This window comes from Oxyura jamaicensis, chromosome 1 (genome assembly GCF_011077185.1).
Source record: "Oxyura jamaicensis isolate SHBP4307 breed ruddy duck chromosome 1, BPBGC_Ojam_1.0, whole genome shotgun sequence".
In the NCBI taxonomy this organism is placed as follows: Eukaryota; Metazoa; Chordata; class Aves; order Anseriformes; family Anatidae; genus Oxyura; species Oxyura jamaicensis.
In genome coordinates this window covers 102873089-102895317 of record NC_048893.1, presented here as the reverse complement: position 1 = coordinate 102895317, position 22229 = coordinate 102873089, and the positions used below count along the sequence as shown (strand labels likewise).

Genomic DNA, 22229 nt, shown 5'->3' with positions numbered 1-22229 from the left:
GGTCTGAATGAGATCAACAGAGACAAAAATTTAGCAATGTTGTTTTTCCTCAACTTAACTAGACTTGCATATTTCCTCCACAAAGTATGAAAGACAGAATCAGTCCAATAACACGTTACAGGAATTTCTGAACTGCCAAAGGCTTAAATTTTCTGTTACTGTGGATGGAGGACACACACTGCAATTACTTTAGTCACTTTGCATACTGTGATGTCTACATTCAAAGGAGCAATGAATTATTCAGAGTGCTTGCAGGGTTGCCAGTCCTGGATTCCCTTCTGTAGTCCACTGGGGAGACATAGCTCTACAAAATAGAGCATTTATGTTAAGTAATCTCAGCTCCAGCATTGCTTATTTTTATGCTGGCTGAATAGAGAGACCTTGTCAGACAGTTTGTTGGTGTGGATCAGTCAGTGATGCCTGGACACCAGACACTGATTTAATCTCTATGATAAGGTTAGTCTTCATTGCTATGTAGATGAATATGGCTTTTGGTATTTAGGCCTCTCTTTGCGTCGTGTTTTTTGGGCATCTGGTACAAAGGAACTCTGGAAGTGTAATGTAGAAAGCTCAAAGGTTTAACAATTATTTATTGATTAATGCTCACAAAGCATGTCTAGAATTTAACAAGTTGTTGAGTTAAGCATTAGTATGCTGACAATGCATGGAAGAGCCTTTGCTAACAAGGTCTGTGGTAGTCCAGAGGTCAGCCTCCAGGCTATATGATCGGTGGGTGGCTAAACGTCTGGGGGGCAGTGGAAGCTTACCCCAGGTGTTACCAGGACAGAAGGTTACATCAGCCTTAATGAAGCAGAGTGATTAAAATGTCCTCAAAAGCTGTCTGTTTACATTTAGATATTAGGAGAAAGCTAACCAAGTTTTTCATCTTTTCCCTACATTCAAGACCAGCCTAAGCAAGATGCTTAGTATAGAGAGTAAACACCATTGCTGGGCTTGGGCTAATTGGTGACCTGTGAGAAACTTAGTGGTAGTAGTGGATTTTTAGGGGGCTCAAATGCATGATCATCACAACTAGCATTAACTAAACCTGCTGACCACAGCCACTGCTGTGCTGATACTGGAATTCAAATGGGAATAGTTGTGGAAAATAGCTGTTTCACCCTACAGGAGTCCTTGCTCAGATTGATATTTAAACACAAGGACAACCTTAGCCTGGAGACCACATGGCTGCTAATTAGGGAAAATATATAATTGTTTGAATTTTGCCTTGAATAGCCAGTAAAACACATTGACAAAATGATTTGAATCTGTCTGAGTCATGACCCACTAGTCAATAGAAGATCATGAATTCTGTGGAGTCATTAAGGTTGGAAAAGACCTCCAACATCCTCTGGTCCAACTATCCCCATACCACCAATATCACCCACTAAACCGTGTCCCTAAGCACCACGTCCAACCTTTCCTTAAACACCCCCAGGGACAATGACTCCACCACCTCCCTGGGCAACCTGTTCCAATGCTTGACTTTGTCTCCTCTGTCTTGATTAACTTATGTTCATCAACACCAGAACTCCAGTCACCTGCCTGGATATACAATGGTGTTGGTAAGAAGCATTAACAGTTCATATGCTGTACTCTGTGAGCAGCTTAGAGGTATGGAATGAAGAACTAATTCTCTCAGACCTCTTTTCAGTGATGTCTAGGTACAGTTGAGCCAGTGCAAGGAGCACAATTATCTGATACAGGCCAATGAAGAAAAAAAAAAAAAAAAATCTTTTAGAGAACCTAGAAAGTACTTAGAAACTGTAAATAGTTTTGTGACTCAGAGAAATATATGTGGTGCTTTGTAAAAAGGGGTGCAGTTCATACCAACCAGACCTAAATCTACACTTTAGCTTTATGAGTAATAGAAGAATATCATGAATAATATTAATACAGCTAGAAATACCCTTCTTCCCACTTTGAAATAAAACCTAATATTCCATTAAATATTATCTTTGGGCACTGATTGTGTTATAGAATGAAAAATTAAGCCAATAAAATTGTAAAAGTGACAAAAAAAATCAGAGTAAATCAAGCAAAAATTTATCAAGGAATATCAGATTTATAAAGTAGTAATAAGGGAGATTTTCTCACTAACATTTAATATTCATAATTTTCTAGTAAATATTTTTTAATTCTTATTTACTAAATTATAATTACCACAGCATAAAGCAGTATAAAAAACATTGATTTAAAGTAGATTAAATTTCTAATTCTAAATTGATGTTGAAGATAAAAATATAAAACCACCAAAGTAATTGTTTAACTGTTAAATGGACCGACATAATTTGGATGTGAATATGAAATAATACAAAAATAGAAAATAAAATTTGCATACAGAAAATTTGAGGAAAACATGAAGCTTTCTGGTGTGTATATTTCTAGGAAGATCCTAAAGGTTTCTTAATTTTTCATATACATGGTAATGGATAGAAACGTTCAGAAATTTTTAGAAGTTATTAGAAAAGCCTCAAATCTGCGCAGACTAACTGCTTCTTACAAAAGAAAGCTTTTAGAAAGACATGTTTTAAGATTACTGAAAGTAGACTGCTGTTGGTCAGGTTTTAAAAACATGACTACTGAATTAGTTGTCAGTGATCAGCGTGTATATGTTACTGTGAAGTGGCTGTTAAACTTCTGTAATTAACCTTGCTGTGTAGTGAAGACTCCCTTTGAAAGTTAGAAGAGATGATCAGCATAGCTAGTGTAGCACAACAGTGGAAATCCTGGTGATTCACACAGTAGTATAAAACCTCATCACTGGGAATCAAAAATCTTGCTTTCTAGTCATGGGAGAATAAAATTGCTTTATTTGCGTTGAGATAGGAATCATATGAAAAGAGTAATGACAGACAATCAAGGTGGCTGCCTCCCTATGCATATGTTTTTCCTAAGGCATGACCAATCAAGCAAGGAGAGTGATTCTTAACAGGAGAAAGACTCTGAAATTGAAAAATAAAATTTTTTTAGCTTGTCAGAAGCGTTAAATACTCTTTTGGATTTGCATTAAGATACAGAAGACAATTCATAAGAGCTAAAGAGATACTAGTAGTTCAGTTTTACAGAACAAGGATAAAAACTACAAGGTTTTGGTACAGCTTTCTCAGAAATGAAATGTAACTCTGTTGCTTAAGAAATTATGAGGAATGTCTGACATATATTAGCCATAACACTTTGGATTTGAATGTCTTAGAGCAAATAATACTATATGGATTTGCTTATTTTTTAAATAATGGTAAGGGTTATACTTAAAGCTGGAAAGTGGAACATAATGATTACATATATATATCTCAGCCTGTGGGACAGAGAAAGGAAGCGTGGGCTGAAGACATGAAGAGATGAAAATTGTGTAGCTTTGGTAGCAGTCCTCACTCTTCCACTTACTGTCCACATATGAAGATATTTCATATATATCCATCAGTAATGTCCTATGTGAAGGATAACATGATATCAAGCTATCTAACAGTAAAAGAGTAGGGATAAATTAGCTGTTAGATATAAATTGTATAATTACATATTTTTAAAAGGCAATCTGTAAGGCACAGAAGATATTAATTCAAATTAGGCCTAGTTTATAAAGCATGAAGGAATAAGTGCATTATAATGACCAAAGTGCTGAATAGGATTACATAATATTTCTGTACTGTAGTGTCATAGAATTATCTCATCACATCCTATATTATCTGTTTTAATCGTATGTTAAATGATAGGGAAATGACATAAGAAAGAAGAAATAAGCAGGTGCCATCCACTTGTAATTCTGTTTCATTTTATCATGGGATTATTATTGTAAATATAAGTACTACACAAAAACTGTTTGATTATTAAGTTTAGCTAAACTCTTCTGTTGTATAATGCACTTCGCCTTCAAGCCCAATCAGATTTTTTTTTTTTTCCTATTTTGTCATCTGGGAATTTTTTGCTTTAATTGTATATCATTAGTTATATTTTAATTTTTGTGATAAATTATGTAATCTGTAATAGATAGAAAACAACAGTGAAAAAAAGTCCTGAAACACAGGAAGATTACTGAACCATAGGTATACAGGCTATGATGATTCCAGTATTCTCTGCTAACTCTTACATCCTTTAACAGCTGTTGGAAAATATATATATTTTCACAATTAGTTGTTAAGAAATAAAATGTTTTTTTTTTTTTTTTTTTTTTAAGAAAAAAAAAATATTGTTATCTTAATGAATGTTCCTGTAATTTAGAGCCATAATAAGTGCCAGTAATTTACTGGTTCCAATGAATAAGTAAAAAAGTAAAATACAATTTTCATTGATACATTAATTTCCATCATAGGCATTTCAAGGAACCTAACAATTAATGAAACATGTCTGGTCATGTGTCAGTACAGCTAAATCTTGGGTCTAATGGAATAGGTAGAGGCTATAATTTTAGATTAGAGGAAATAAAAACTGCACAAAGTCCAAACACAGCCATCTTAGAAGGCAAAAGTTCACAGAACAGTCAACACTTGATCAATTCCAGTTTCCTTAGTGGCAGTTCATAGTCCGCAGACTTTGGCTGGAGTCTGAGGTGAGCACTTCTGGACTAACTTAGGAATTTAGGAAGAATGATTGAAAGATTAAAAGTTTTCTGTTTGGTAGTAAATGTTTGAGCCGTAAGATACATCCTTTTCCTTTGTTACATTACAAATCCATAATAAAGCCATGCATTATCATTTAAAGGCTTTCCAAGGGATAAACAGAAGTGCCTTTTTCTTCACATACACTTAAAAATAAATCATTGCAATTCTAACAGAAGGTCAAACTGGTTCATCTCTGCACTGCTGCTAACTCATAAAATTAGATAACCAGAATATCATACAGAACTGCAGTAGCTCATTTTCCAAGAGACATGGCACGTATCTTGCATTTTTTATTAAATTTGCTCCAGACTTGCACAGTAAAATACTCCAGTGCTCTTCTGGTGACTGGCTAGGTTAAGGCTAAATTTGCAGGTGCTTTACTTACTAAAAAATTGGTGATAGGCTTTGCTTCTGTATATTAAACATTTATTTTACTTTAAGACATTTTAAAGGAGCAAATATTTAACATGAAGCTTTTGTGACCTTTTCACTATATCTGAATCTACCTCTTGCTTTTGATTGTCTTCTTCCCTTAGGTTGATATCAAAATTGATCCTACATAACTGGGTACATTTTACTCATGGTGTATCAGCTGTGTTTTCACATCAAGCTATTCAGTCACCTTTGTCTAGCATTTCTTTCCTTATGTAGTCAGTAGTATCTCATCCAATGCAAGCTCTGAACTATCAATTTTCTTCTGTAATGTCCTGAACCACCTTCCCTTGATTTTTCTGTTCTTTGTTTTAGCTGTTTTTACTGACAAATTTCATAGTTCTGTTTTTACCAGATATTGATTTTTTCATTGTTGTCTTTTGCACTAAAATTGCTATCATCTGTGTTCAGAAATGTCCATGCTCTCAATATGCTGTATAACCTGGAAAGCAAGCAAACAAACAAAAAATTACAACAACTACAATATACATACATATATATATATATATATATATATAAAATCCTTAAGAACAAACATTCAGTAACAAGATTAGGTACTGCACTGAAGGTGCAGGCTTCCTTTAATTTTTCCACATTTATCTTTTTCTCACTTGAGGGGCAGATTACATCCTGAAAAATAATATTAGGTTGTAACTAAGCAATTGCTATCCACTGTCTGAGATCTATGTTGTTTGCTTTTATTATTATGACAATTTCTAGAAGCCTTATGAACTAGGTGGTATCTTGTTTTGTGCTGTGTGAATTGTGATGTCCAAGGTTACAAAACTACTTCTATTCGTCTTTTTTGTTTCAGTGTCAGTGAGGTTCAAGGACATAATTGCACATAGATGTGAGCTTACATGCTCTTCTAAAATAAGGTCTTAGACTCTGCTTCAGCAATTAGATCTATGGAACTGTATACTATCATTGCTATGGGCACACAGTTCTATGCTCACAGCAAATGTGATTAATTGTTGAAGTCTTTGCTGAAAAATTATACTTTTTTTTTTTTTTTTAATGATTTATTCATTTGCATGTGTATTATGGGTATATGTATATGTCCATATGTAGAAACTATTCCCACATAACCTTAGTGAAGTGTTTTGCTGTGCAACAGCATGACTGTTAAGTTACTCATTCACAAAAGTGAATCCTATCCCGCAGTAGACAGTATGGGGATTCTCAGTAAAAGTAATGGAACTGTAGCTGCCTCTCTCTTCTCACTCCGGTAGGGACTCAAATGTAAAACTCCTGGTAGTTTTTCATTCTGTGCTTGTTGAATAATGTTTTCCTAGTTGTGGTTTGTGGCCTAAAGGTGACCTCAGATTTTATACTTTCTAAGTTTAAGTTATGAATACTTCAAATTAAGGATTTATACCAAAGGGTTCTGGGGGTACAGAAATCAATATATATATATATATATATATATATGTATATAAAGTTTTTAACTAGACTCATTTAAATCTATCTTAATAAATAAATTTTCTTTTCATAGCTGATGGAAGCTGTTTATATCCTGGGAGAAGAGGTAAAAAAATTAAGGTAACTCAAAAGAGATTCATGGGATTAATTAAACAAAACAATCCTTAAGGATTGCCAAAACTGTGGTCTTTGCATTATATGTTTACTCTGTTCATAATGATAAACAGGCAGTGACTTAATGAAATTCCTCTCTGATTTGAGATCCATAAAGGAGAATGGAGAAAAAATAAAGTAATTTATACCTTGTACAACAACACAACAAACTTAAAGAAGAAAAAAGTCCAGTCTGTTCTCTCTAGTCCACTAAATAAGCTGAAATGATCTCTTCTTCTGGAAGACCACGCAGTAGAATAAAATTTTCCATGTCTGTTCGAGAAAGGAACTCTTGTGAAAGAATATGCCACATGAATGGAAGCCTTCAAATAGTACAGCAATTTCTTGTACCATCTAGTTTTGGTTTTATAAGAGAGAGGATATAATTCTTCCTTGGGTACAGTAATGGGAAAGCAACCCTGACTTCAGAGTTTGTAATAGCCTCACTATTTTTAGATGGAACAAGAACTCCCATGGCCCTCTGATGAAAACTGCACAACAGAAGTTCCCAAGCATAGGAACTGCAGCTATAATAATGCCATTAACTGTTAGGTTCTAAATCTGTTTTTTTAACGTGAGATTTTTAACATGCGAAGTACATCTGATACATGATGTGAATTGGGCAATACATTCTATTTATAAAAAACAGTTGAATTACTTTATTCCATATAACAATGGGAAAAAAAAAGTGCTAGGATAAAGACTTTTTTTTTTTTTTTTTTTTTTTTTTTCTGTTCTTGTATATATAAACCTACATTTATTGGAAAGAGGATTAGGAGGTATACTTCATGCCCCTTTTTAGCATTTGTTTCTTCAAACTATCATGATGTAATTTCTTAATCCAGTTGAATCTATATATAGAATCATAGAATCATTAAGGTTGGAAAAGACCTCCAAGGTCATCTGGTCCAACCATCGCCTTTCTACCAATGTCACCTACTAAACTCTGTCCCTAAGCACCACATCCAACCTTTCCTTAAACACCCCCACCGACAGTGACTCCACCACTTCACTGGGCAATCCATTCCAATGACTGACTACTCTGTCTGAGAAGAAATTTCTCTCAATTTCCAACCTAAACCTCCCCTGGTGCAACTTGAGGCCATTCCCTCTAGCTCTATCACTAGTTAGCTGTGAGAAGAGGCTGACCCCCATCTCCCTACACCTGAGACTGCTGAGAGTGATGCAGATGTTATGGAATAAGGGGTGTAGGTTGTACTGGGTCTGGCTGGGATGTTAACTTTCCCTGCAGCTGCCCATACAGTGATGTGCTCTGCACTTGTAGCTAGAACAGCAGTGGTATCACACCAGTGTTGTGTCTGCTGCTGAGAAGTGCTGGCACAGCATCAGGACTCTCTCTGACCCTCCTAGGGGTGGGCAAAAAAATGAGAAAGAAACATCACCAGAGCAGCTGACCTAAACCAACCAAAGGGATATTCCATACCATATGATGTCACACTCAGCAATAAAAGGTGGAAAAAGGAAGAAGAGGGGAGGGGTGGGCTCTCATTGCAAAAACATCTGTCCTCCTCCCGAACACCGGCTACGTGCGTTGAGGCCCTGCTTCAAGGACGTGGTAAAGTATTGCTCATTTGTGGGACGTAGAGAGTAATTTCTTTCCTCCGCACTTCCACATAGCCTTTACTTGTTTTGTTTAGTTATTCCCTTTCCCCTTCCCTCTTCCCCTTTCCCTTTTTTTCCCTTTAGTTGAATTGTTTAATTACTAATAATATTTCCTTAATAATTATTTTTTTCCTTTAATTAAATTATCCTTATCTCAACCCGTGAGTTGTTCTTTCCTTTACTTCTTCCCCTCCTCACCTGAGGAGGGGGAGTGAGAGAGCGGTTGTGGTGTTCAACTGCCTAGCATGGTGAAACCACCACAGCTGTCTAGCCAGTTTTTAACCCAGAAAAGAGTATGTGTGTTCTATAACCTATACTAGTAAAATTACTTTCAGAAAAGTTAAAAATACATCTCCGTAAGTAGTCACAGAAAGCTTCATGTAGACCAAAGATTTCTTATAGAGAATAAGAAATAAACACATTCTTAATTAGCAAAAAGACTGCTTAAAATACTAAGTAAAGTGATTGTTTAATTAACTCATTAACATTGAGATAGATAATGGAAATAAGAATATGATGTTATTCTTTGTAAAATGTGAAAGCAAAATTACACAAATTTAAATTTAAGAAAGATTGAATGTGGTTATTTGATTTTCTTTTCCCCACATCATGTCCACTCTTCACTATGGTAGAATACAAAAAGAAAAAAGAAGGAGAATGCTTGAGAGGCAAATAAAATAGAAAAGGAACATAGGGGAAATACTTCAGAAACAAATATTTTATTAGATTATTCGAAAAATTACACTTTAAAAAAATTCAGAGTTTTTGGAAGCTGAAATAATTTTAAATACCCCAGTCATAAACTTTCACAATACATCTTTGTCAACTCTGACAGTATTGAGAAGAAAACATGCAGTAGTAGTATTTTGCAAATAAAAGGTATCTGAAGCACTTAAAACCACCATCTGCTTTTCAGATTTTTATGATATTTGATAATGTTTGTTTGTTTCCTCTGTATTACCTTTTGATGCACATGATGTAGGTGATTCAGAACCTACTCAGGAAAAAAATATAAGAAAATTTTTAAAAAATAAATCTTCATTTTTGAGATTAAATCAGATCTAATGCTCTGGCAATAACAAAATGTACAGATTTAGATTAACCATGATAAGGATCTGGGTCACAATTTTTACCTGCAGGCCTTGCAGACTGTAGTGTAGGAGAATGTAGAAATTTCTATAATGTAATTATTTCCAAATGATGGATAACCATATTCTTCAAATACTAGCATTGTTATTTCATACTCTCGCTTATCTTATGCAAACTCCTGCATCTTGTACAAATAATCTTATACAGAAGGACAGAATAAATAAGTATATTAATAGTAGTTCAGCACATATAAAGCACTGCAACATTAAGTACACAACAATATGTCAACCACATTAGGTTGGGCTAACTGGAAGAAAGATGACCAGGAAATACTAGAGATATCTGGAAGAGGTGAATTGGAGCTCTCCACAGGTAAAAAGGTCAGAATAAATAGCCTAACTACTTGTAGCTGATAATTTATAGCCTATAACCTTACATGATTCCATGCAGAGATTTATATAATATTACATAAGTGCTTAAGACAATAAAAGAAATAGTTGGCATTATATGACTTTGAGATCTGTTAATGAAGGAGTTCATGTCGTCTTGAACTTTTTCATAACTCAGCTGTTAGCGAAGATTTTATGTCCTAGGAGTACAAAATTACCTAGTACCCTGGTTGTTAAAGTAATACTTTTAAAAACAAACAAAAAAATCTTTCCTCCTCTTTGTGATGTCACTACCTGTCACCAGTGCTTCATATCTACTACATTGTTATTTATTTACTCAGTATATTACATCATTAGATTTAGTAATGCTTGTTCTTTCTATTTTACTGGGGTGGAGATAGCTTTCTTCATAGCAGTTTGTATGGTGCTGTGTTTTCTATTTGTGGATAATTCAGTAGTATTGATTCACTAATATTTTGACTCTTGCTGATCAGTGCTTGCACAGTATCAAGATTTTTTTTTTTTTTTTTTCCCACCCTAACCCCCTAGTGACTGAGCATAGTCAAGAAAGTTAGACAGACACAACCAGGACAGCAGACATGAATTAGCCAGAGGGAGGATATTCCATGTTATACAGCATCATGCTTAGCAATGAAAACTAGGTGCTTGGTCTTTCCAAGGTAGCCATTGCTTGGAGAATGACTGAGTATTGGTCTGCTTGTGGAAGGTGGTGAATGAATGACTTTGCATCATTTGTTTGTTTTTATACTCTTTCCTTCACCTATTAAATTGTCTTTGTCTCAACCCAGGAGTTTTCTTGCTTTTGTTCTTACTTTATCCTACATCCCATGGGGCTGGGGGAAGCCAGTGTGTGAGTGGCTGTGTTGGTGCTTGGCTGCTAACCATGGTGAGACAACATCAAGTACTGTAAATAGCTGTAAGCTTACTGAGAAGATACCCTTGAACCTTTGTTTTTCCTTGCTACTGTTTGGAAATAAAGTGTTTGGGAGTGTCAACAGAAGAGCATGGTATCTTTGTGTGTCAAGATGAGGCACTGGGTGTGAATGTATTTCTTCGTATCCAACTATACTGCAGAGATGGTATTCATTTCAAGAAAGTCATGTTCAGAAAAGGAAATCATGAGCTATTTTTCACTGCTGAACAAATAAGGGACTAGATCACTGGAACCATGCCCAAGTATGCTTGGCAAATGTTCTCTGACACATTTAGTAGTTGTACCAAGCTTTCTATACAAAAGAATAGAGGGGAACATTTTTCTCACTCTTTACTGTCAGGATGATCCAAGTTGGTTGAAGACTTAGTAAACACGTAATCTTGGGTTCATTACTGGACTTGTATTGAAAAAAATAAAGCAAAATAATATATGTATATACAGTAGGCTTTTAAATGGCGCAGAGTATGCACAACTTTTAAGGCCAATGGTCAATATACCCAAATAATCTCAATAGGATGCTGCCTCAATGGGAGATATCATTAGGAAGCATACAGAAGCCTGGCTGCCCCCAAGCCTTGTACCTCTTTTACCCATTAACTCAGATTTGAGAGATCCTTCTAGAGTTCCTTGTCATTAGTGTGTCTAACAACTATCCAAATATTAACGTCAGCAGCAAATTTGGAGATTTCATTGATTGCTCCCTTCTTTAGGTCGTTGTTAAAGAAGCTGGGTAAAAACAGTTCCAGCACCAGTCTTAAGAGGCTCTTTTCTACCCTAAAAAGTAATAATTGTGCTCTCTCCTTTGCTTTCTAAACATAAACTGGCTTTATGAGATCCCATTAAAGGACCAATTCATTACTTCTGGCAACTTTCTGTTTTATGGCAACTCTCTATAGTGGCAAAGTTTCTTTAATAATTTTCCACATGGAATCTTGTCAAAAGATTTTGAAAATCGAGGTATGTCCACAATATCCCTTTATCTAAATGCTTGTTGGCACCCTCACAGCAAACCAGCACATATTTCCAAAGTATTCTTGAATTAAAGGCTGTGCAAAGCTGAGTTCAAATGGCATATACATATATATATATTTCATCCAGAAATATAGATTTTTTTTAAAAAAAAAAATTGAACCTAATTGCTTATATTCCCACTTAAAACAAAAATTTATTCCCCTTTAAACAAAAATCATATGTTTATGTCCTTGACTTTATTTACCATAGCATGACTTTTCACTCACATTTTCTTTCAACAGAATGTTTCTTTTAACAATCATATTTACCAAGATTATTTCATCACTGTTACAGGCAAAATTTCACGTTACTGTAGAAAAGAGAAAACAGTATATTCCTTTAAGAAAGAAAAATGTTAGTATTTAATACCTGAATTACTGGTACTTGAGAGAAAACATTCTTTGCACATTATGCCAGACCTATGTTTAACTAATATTCGTATGTTTTTTTTTGTTTTGTTTTGTTTTGTTTTGTTTTTTAATCTCAGTTTACAGGATTTTCACATGGATTTTCTTTTTTTTTTTTTTTACAGGTTTCTGGCTAGTCCTTCAAAATGCTCTTATAATTTTGATGTTGGTAAATCTGAATTTTGCTTTGGCAGAATATCTCCTAATTATCTGTAATTTTATTTTTTACTGCAAAATCGAACCTTTCAGAGGATATTATTTATTTGAAATCAGATGAAAAATCAGCTTTATTAGTTTTATTAGCTTTATTAGTTTTATTTAACAAATGGTCTGTCTTCCTCTCAGTGATTTTGAACAAACAGGTATATTCTGTTGACTTTCCCCAGGGTACTCATATTATTATTTAATAGACATTTCACTGGACTTGTTCACCCTGAAAAATTGCCCATTTTCTTTATATTTGACTATTCATGTGATCACATGTGACTGTAACGAAAATCATTGTTCTGGGAGATTATGCTCTTTTCAGCCTCCATAAACTCTCGTTTTTTGAAAACACTGCAAAAATGTAGGTGATAATTTGACTTTCTAATTTATGGTCTCCTTTTCCTCTTGGATAAACTTGATCTCAAAGATATTCAGAAAGATGTAAGATGAAATATTGATCTTATTCTTATAAGCAAGACATTAATGCATCAAAATGAAATTGTAAGCCTGTTGAAGAAACTCAGATGTTTCCTACAGTGCAGGCAAACAATTTATTTAAGAAATAAGGAAAAAAAGTACATTAACCTGGTATATTTTTCATACCTGTTCCTTTAGGAGGAGTCATCATCTATTATGGTTATTCCTTTTGCTTCTGGAAAAAAAATAGAAACTCAGGCTTAATATTTTTGTTACAAAAGATATAGGACTTTTCTAAATAAACAGATTCTGGATGTTACATCTAAACTCCCCTGCCACTTTAAATCTCTGAAAATTCGGATATTTGTTCCTCCAGATCAGTCTTGGAGACTTGCTTCTAGCAGACTGTACTGGAGTCTCTTTTTCCCCAAAGAATAATTCTAATAACTAAATTTACATGGATTTTTTTTTTTTTCTTTTTCAGTTAGTAATAGAAAAACCTTCAATTATAATTGTAACCTGAAAATAATGTCTTATAAAGTATGTATTTCAACTTGAAGCTGGTTATTTTTTGACTGAAAATAATTCCATTTTCCATTAATAGTTTAAAGAATTGACGGAAGTACGAAAGATGGAATGGCATTCTTTTTTTATCAACAGAATTGCCAGTTTGGTTTGCCTTCTGTAATCATTTATCACTTATATGTGTGAATGGAAAAGAACAGAGATCTCTAATCCAATTGCAAGCTATTAAAAGAGATTTTTACAGGAGAAAGGATTCAAAATTGGCTGCTTCTACAAAGCTGGGAAAAATCAGGGTTTTCATAGTCAGTATACTGACTATAGCATTTTGACACTATTATTGAAATAAATGAAATACCTGCTAACTCAAATTGCCGAAACTTTTATACTTGTACTTTTTGCAATGTCAGTTAGGCAAATGCAAACTAGAATACTGGTTTATTTGCAAACTTTAGAATTCTGCCTTATGGAATTATGCTGAAGCTGAAGCATCCAATTCTCGTTCCCTGTTTCTCATTTCCCGTAAGAAAATTGTATGAGGTCTGAAATACAGGGAATTTTAAGAGACACTTATCAGTGTTTTTACTTTTACCATGTTTCAAAATGACCTAAAAAAGCAACTGTTTTTCTCTTTGATTTTTTTTTTATTATTATTATTTATTTTCCTTCAAAGCGTGTCAAGTCTGTCAGAGTTGATTTACATTCGTATGTAAATCCTTCCATGCAGAGTAGTTCTGTGCCTTAGTTGACAAGTTTTCATCATTTTTTTCCAGTCGTAATTCTTACTTTTAAAGAAGACAAAGTGAGGCTGAAAGCCTGTCATCCGTAAAAGCTATACAATTTTAAATATAGTTGTTAGTATAGAATGTGCTGTTATATTTGATGTTGTGTGTCCCCATTTTGGATAGAAATTAAAATAAAAAAGTCACAATTGAATTAATAACACAAGTTATTATCCAGTCCTCTAAACTGGATTATCCTGGAAATAGGTGAAAATAGAGTGTATTCAAAGTCTTTGTAGTATTCTGTTAAATCACAACTCATCTGCCAAGCTATATCTTGCTGCGTTAAATATGTTTTGCAATACATTTACAATAAATAAATAAATAAATAAATAAATAAATAATTTACAACAGTAGTGTTGTGTATTATGCCATTCAAAATCAAGCAATTTTAAGTAACAGGTTACACAAGCAATCGCGTTTTTAACAGCTATAAATACTGATACCTTATTTAGTAAATTGTTTTTCATTTCATACAAAGTTTGGCACTGTCACATATTTTCCTCACCCTTAATAAGTGCAGTTAGAAGAGTTAAAGAAAAACAATATGCATTTTTTAATTTTGAAATACAACACTGCTGGAAAGTTGAGCTTCTGTATGAGCTCCTATTTAAAATTCTGTTTATTTTGTAAAAATAGGCTCTTATTCTGTTTCTGCACTTTCACTGCAGATCTCTTGATTTGTTCTTCTGCCTCCTGGTATGAAAGTCTTCATAGCAAAAGAGAAAAATCATGCAGACATCTGAAAACAGCTGCCATAAGAAAGCCAATTTCCATTTCATTTTGATAGTGGAAGATAGGTCCCTGCAGGTAACCAAAGCATTTTCTCACAGATTGCTAGCCATTAATAGAATGTCAGACATTAGGTGTCTTTGTGATCGACTGGATATTAGAGGAATTATCTGAACACAACATTCCCTCCTTTCTGTGTCAGCAGACTTTTCACCCTGTGCTGGAGAATGATTAAACAAGAAAATAAAAGCAGCCCAATAAGGCCATAAATCCTGTGGAGCTGCAGATGTGGATGCAATATAAGCCAAGTAAATTGTGAATCTGTTAGGCTTCTGCCTCAGCAAAGATAGAGGCAGAAGTTTAATGGCCGAATTTAAAATTTCACCAGTATGACTGATATGATATGATATTTCTGTGAATATCAATACTTAAGTTACCTTTTAAAGCAGATTAAAAAAAAAATAAATAAAAATAAAAATAAAAATATGGCTTTCACTATATTTCTCATAACTACATGTGCAAAGAATTACCAAGAGCTAGCAAGCTAGCAGAAACTGTAAATCCAACAACATTCTTTTATTTTAATTTTCAATCTAAAGAAGTGAAATAGTGCAAATCCGGTAACCACTGTGGTTTTGCTTATCTGGGACAGAAATTTTATCACTTCCTTTCCGAAGAGATTTCATATCTTGTGCATGAATATGACTGTTCAGCAATGTTGTAAAAAACTGTAAATGAAGTTTTATGGTGTAATTAATCTATAGGCGTCTCCTATAAATAAACAGAAGTTCTTGTGTACTATTGCCCTCCTTTTCACATTATTTGTGTCTTATGTCAGACCTTAGTTGAAACAAGTTTTCAAGACAGAAATGAAGCCGAAAAAGTTATCTGATGAGAAATATGTTCCTCTTAGTTACTATGAAATTTGGTTTGTTTCTTTGCTTGCACTTTTTGTTTGTGTTAGTGTTGGGCTTATTGTACTTTCATGGTTAACAATCCAGGAGTTAGAACGAGGTAAGTAACCTTTAACCTTTTCAGGAGTTCATCAGTAGAAGTTCAGACTTTGAAGACAGTGTCATTGTAATTATATTTCATATTTCATGCTATGGTTTTAATGCTTTTGGATGGTTGTTTTTTTTTACTCCCCTGGAAATTGATGTAAACAAAATAAGCAAAAATATAAGCACTTGAAGGATGTCTGAAGTCAGAGAAGAATTTTCATGTCTTAGACTTTGGGAAAGGTTCTTGGAATGCAATTGACACTGTAAGGTTTGGTTATTCAGTCATATTTATCCAATTGTGAAAGTAACATTGCAAATTGTGAATTTCTGCTTTTGTTCTCCATGTGTAACATTTGATTCTTAAAGATATTCATAATACACTGGAGTCTCTGAGGAATTTTAAGGTGTTCTACAACTCAAAATGTATTGCTGTGAGAGAGATCCTGCATTAGACAGGCAGCTCCTACCCTTGTGTAAAGTTAGTAGGAGGTATTTTTTCCTATCTAGACAGTGTTTACAATGTGATACAGTCACATTACTGATGATCAAAGTAAATTAAATTTTAAAACTCTACATAACAAGATTTTGAAATGGAACTGAAAATTTGATTTAAAGATTTTATGAGGTATAGGTTGACTGTGTACTGGAAGGCCACAACTGGAATGCTGTGTCCAGTTCTGGGCTCCCTAGTACAAGAGAGACATGGAGTTTCCAATGTATCTTTCTTTTAGAAGATGCATTACTAGGAGCTTTATCACATATAACTAATAATAAAACACTTAAAACATTGTGTTTTGTCATGTAACAACAAATGCCTTTACTATTTAAAAACATTTGTTTAAATACATTTGCAGTTGATGATAGGATAAATGGCCTTGAAAGAAGCTCAAAGTAATCTACTGTTACAGTAGATTTATTTATTTATTTATTTATTTCAGTATTAAAACTCATTTTGGGTGTTAATACCTTTAAAACCTTTCTAAAAATAACACTGGTAATGTAACTGGTACGCAAAATGATGTTTTCTGTCAACCACATGTTAATGTCTTAGGTCTTAATCTGAAAATTTCCAGTGCGTTATACAGTGAGAAGGTATTTTTAATGTAGAGTGAATAGTTTTATGCATATCTCATATGCTATAGCATATTAAAAATCAAGATCAAATTTGCAGTAAGGACCAATTATTTAGTTTTGCATAAATTCCCCTGGCATTTCATTTACGTAGCGGTAGGAAATTTCAGGTCAAAAATAACTAGTCCGACACAAGTGTTTCCAGTGTTAACATCAAAAACAATATACATTTATATAAAAGCAACACCACTTTTAATACAGAAAATGTGAAACAGTAATTCTTAATATTTTTAATCAAGAACACACACACAAAAATCAAATTCGCAAACCATCATGCTTCCAGTGTCTCCTTGTCCCTTGTGCTAGACATAGATTGATACGCTACACAGGTTCATAGAATCACAGAGCAGTTGGTGTTGAAAAGGATCTCTGGATGCTATCTGGTCCAAATCCTGTGCTCAAGTAGGTCCACCTATGACTGCTTGCCTAGACCCATGTCCTGAATGCTTTTGAATATCTCCAAGAGTGGATACTGGGCACCCTGTAATGTAATCTATTTCATTTATTTCTATATAATTCAAATTATTTCTATATAATTCGATTTTTTTATATATAATTCAAATTGCTTAATTTTGTTTTTAATTATCCAGTTGAAACAGGTGGGAATAGTCATCTCTACATGGGAACATTTAAAATAGTCTCTGGGACAGCATTCACTCCTTCTTTGCATGATAGATCATCAGCTGACTTCAAAATCCTTGCCTTTGATGTTGAACAGATGGTAAGAACCTATTGATCTCTGGTAAACCAACAGTATGTGATAGCTATATTAATTTCCTGACATGACCTGCTGTTGATGCTTTTTTACTCTCTCCAAAATGTGATTGTTAGTGTCCTAAGCCCACTCAGAACTCAATATATTCTTTATTTGTGAAAATCTGAGAAGCATCAAAGAAAATGATTGCTACAGTAGTCTATATATAAGGAGGAAAAAAGTCAGTATTAAAGCCATGAATGCATTGTGAAACATTGAATTTTTCATTACTATATTGGTTCAAGATTTATCTTCTTTGTACAGATACAAGAAATTTTTCAAGCAAGTATTCTGACAAATGAATTTGAGAGATGTGAAATTTTCCAGTTCAAGTAGGTACAATTAAATTATACTTCTTAAAATAAATGTTGTCAAAAGTCCTCGTTTAGCTATTTCTCTCAAGAGTGTTTAACAATACCTTGCTTTTCAAGTCATCCTTTGTATAGCATTCCTTTCACTTCTAAGGGCTGCTGTGGAAAGTTTAGCACAGCTGTGTTTCCCTGGGCAAACTTCCTTCCCAGATTCCTGTATGTCTGTGCCTTGACCAAACAATACATTTGCAGGGTTGGTGTTCTTGCCATCTAGAAGAAAGTTCAGGGCAGTGACCTCCTGTTGGCATAAGCTGAGATGAATGGAAGTGCGCTCAGATGTCCCTATGGACAAAGATGTATTTATTTCATAACCCTTCAGGTGTTTGCACAGGGGCTGTCACTTGACACCATGTAAAAGATGTATCCTGTGTGTCCTAGAGAGTCAGTAAGATAGTAAGAGCTGTTTCATTTATTAAATTTTAACTAATTTTTCAATATCTTGTTACATTGGTTGTCCTGCAGAAGGCTATCTGGCAAAAAAATATATATACAAATTAATATATATATATATATATATATGGGAAATGGAGTGAGGTCTGTGGTATTAATTTCACCTGCACTGTTCTTCATGAGGTCTTGATTTTACAAAACAAGTGTAATCCTGTCTCCCACTATTTAATAGTTCCAGAACACTCTTCATTTTTTTTTTTTTTTTTTTTTTTTTTTTCTCCCTACAGGAAGCCTGAAGAAGGTCGTGAAAACTTCAAGTCTCAAACTGGGTAACTACATAGAACAAAATACATAGGCAAGAGACATGGATATTAATTTAGAAAATTACTCTGTGGGACAATGAATAAATAAAAAATATATTTTAGATTTTAGGAGTTGATAAATCTCTCTGAAGTGCATATGAAGTTTGATATAATCCATAACTTTCATCCAAAACCATCCTTCAAGATTAGAACAGAAGAAAATATAATAGTCCCTGGGATTGTCAATTCAGAAGAAAAATTGGAAAAGTAAGAACAGTGGCATAGATAAGAAACTAGCTAGAAGGGAAGGTATATTGTTTTGTGCTAAGCTTGCTTGTGAAAAGCTACTTATACAGGGGGATTGATCTCAGTATGATGTGTAACCTCTGTTTTAGGCATGTCTGCTAAAGAAAGTTTAGGTGGCACACTATAATAAGCAGTAACAAAACAGAGAAGATCAGGACTCTAGGAGAACTGAAGGACCTTGAGGAATGAAGGACAAAATCAGTTACCTTATATTCAAGATGAGGCAATTAATAAAAAAGTGATAATTACATGACAGCTGATGATGTTAATAAACATTTTCTCTGTGGAAATATGAGAAAAGGAGGAATTTTGTATATGACAGTACAAGAGGCAGTGGGCACAAACCGACAAAAGAGGCCCCATCTGAACATAATGAAAACCCTTTTTCCTGTAGGGGTGCCTGAGCACTGGAACAGGTTGCCTAGAGAGGTTGTAGAATCTTACTCTGTGATGATATTCAAAAGCTATCTGGACATGGTCCTGGGCAAGCAGTTCTAGGTGGCCCTGCTTGAGCAGATGGGTTGGACAAGATGACCTCTAGAATTCCCTTCCAAACTAAATCATTCTGTAATACTGTGATATCAGCTGTTCTTTTTATAACTGTGATATAATTGCTTTCTGTAAACACATGAAATAGACAAATATTTAGATGAGATAGTTCAATTGAATGACCATGCTGGCAAAAGAAAAATAGATATTTGCCAAGCATGAGTACATGTATGCTAAAATGAGAATCATATTTGAAGTAGAACAATCATTTGATTGTAATAGTGAGTGTGTAAAACTAATTAGAAAGAGATGAAGTATTATCACCTTATGAAGGGTTTTATAATATCAAGGGAAAGAAGTAGGAAACAGAGGAATAGGTCCCTCCCAGGCTATTGTCCCCGAGTGGATAGGATCCAAGTAGCAAAATAAAATAAGAACATACAGTAGAACATACCAAAAATTGGTATTGAAAATAGAGATATCTCTGAGCTAGTTGCTCAGGACTCACTTTATAAGCAATGGGAAAAAAATAAAAATAAAAATGTTACTTTTAGAGTTTTCTCATCTAGTTTATTTAAATGCTTTTTTAGGAGGAGATAAAAGAATACCTAATTTCCTTCCATGAACTACAACAAAAATCTAGATATCTGCACTGTAAATATCTATATTTGGTCAAATGAATTCTGCCTCTGTATCTTGACACTGAAACCACAGAAGCCATATAAAGTCTGATGTCTGTGAATGTTAGATCTTGCTTTTAATGTACCAGAATGTATGTCTTCATTTTTACTTTGAAATAATACTTGTTTATCTCAGAAATGATTTTATGTTTGACTCTTTTCATTAAAAAAAAAAAGTGTTTATCCCTTCTGGCAACCCTGTTATTTTACCCTTGTCTCTGTTGAGTCACAAGGATAGCAATAAAAGCTTTTGTTTACTCAGCATGGCCTAGACGTTATCAGAAACAAGTAAGAAATTTAAAAGGAAAGTTCTCCCATATACTGCAAACTGTACAACTGCAAGCTTAATGCAGGCTTAATCACCCCGTATCAAAAAGCACTTTTGAGTCTGTTGCCATTGGATATTATAAATGCTTAAGAATAAAAAAGATTATACATAAAATTAAGTAAATGGAAAACAAAAACAAACAAAAACAACAAACATACTTTGACACTACCTTAACTTAGCTACAAAAATATAGAATGTAATAATAGTGTCTAGGAGGGATGCGAAATAGACAAAATTCTAGATAAAATTCAGGCCCCATAGAAATTAAATATAGTTTAACCACTTATTTCAAAATATCTGTGATTTCAGCCTTTACTGTTTCCTTATGAGAATACAAATAATCACGCAGCAGATCCTCATGGATGCAGAATCCATACATGATGCTTGATATGTAGAAGTGATCAGTTTGTGTTATATTTTTATAATGTGAACATTTGAAGGTTCTCAGTCGATATTTTAGAGGTTAAACTAGGAGACCTGTTCAATAATTAATAAACCTACATCTCCTTTGGTTGACTTGAATTCAGCTCCATTGCAGCAATTGATATCAATGCTGTTATTTTTTTTCTACCACAATGAATATAAGAGCTGCAAAAGAAAGAATAAAAGTTTCTCTAACATTCAAAGCTACCTGATAATTAAGAGCAATTTCTTCATGTGTCATGTTGATCAGCCAACACTTTATGATACTTTGAGTTTTCAAATGGAATCCTGAGATAGAAGGGACCCACAATGGAACCTGTGTTGGAATGAAATATTGTCAAAGTATTAATTAGCAAAATTTCAGATTTACTGCATTATCTTGCTTAACTAATCACCTTCTCTGTTTTATATTGATAGTGTTGTTGTGATCTTCAACCTGTATCTTACCCAGAGGGTAACGGTTGAGAAAATAAAAAATGAGTTGCTTTTGAGTATTGACGCAAATACAACTGATCTTGTTCAGACTTTGAAAATTGATGTGAACAGCATACAAATCACAGGTAATGCTAATAAACATCTATCTTGACACAAAACCTTGAGAACTGCAATATCTTTGGATCCCAGCCATCAGAAATATTGTTATGCTCATGGGTGTTCTCCTTCACCACACAACCTATGTGAGCAGGTGAAAGAACCTTGTCACCCAGAAAGTATGAATCAGCTTAGCATGTGTTCACTAAGGAAGGAACAAAGGACAAAGTAGTGATTTCCAAGTCATAATCACTGAATTTCATCTCTTTTATGTAGCATAAAATTTGTAATTCCATTGCCCCTCAAATTAATGCAATTAAGTCCCAACTGTGGTGTTTCATCAGTAAATGCAATTATTATTTTGTTTTGCTGAAGAATATCGAAAAGGGCTCATTAAAATGCCTCTCTTCACATGAGATTTCATCTGTCCATTCCATCAGGAGTACTGCAATAAAGTAAGAACTGTAACTAATTAAAAATCATAATCATAGCACTTTTACTTCCTATATGTCATTATGTTCTGAGATGTATGTAAGAGAAGTTTTATATCTGTTTCAAAGAGGGAGGGAACTATAACACTCTAATCAGGTGTGATTTGCTTGAAATCAACTTCCACAGTGACTAAAAGTAACTTTCTTTCTTGCAAATCATCCCAGGTTAATTTAAACTCATTTATCTGATCTACATACTGTTTATGACACAGGTGCTCTGAAAAGCTCCTTTGTGTAAAAGTGTCAAGATAGAGATTTTCCAGATGAAGACATTTTATGTGTGAGATAATGAA

The 22229-nt window shown here is 34.0% G+C and overlaps 1 protein-coding gene across 1 annotated transcript in view; it reads left to right on the top strand.

Annotated features, from left to right (window-relative positions):
• The first annotated feature begins 381 nt into the window (after positions 1-381).
• The window catches only part of TMPRSS15 (transmembrane serine protease 15), a 69983-nt gene continuing 48135 nt past the window's right edge, over positions 382-22229 (top strand). Inside the window, exons 1-5 of the mRNA XM_035315425.1 lie at positions 382-456; positions 17462-17592; positions 17890-17957; positions 18674-18715; positions 21332-21474. Coding sequence (XP_035171316.1) covers positions 17491-17592; positions 17890-17957; positions 18674-18715; positions 21332-21474 — 355 coding nt within the window. The 5' untranslated portion in view covers positions 382-456; positions 17462-17490. The remainder of the gene's footprint in view (positions 457-17461; positions 17593-17889; positions 17958-18673; positions 18716-21331; positions 21475-22229) is intronic.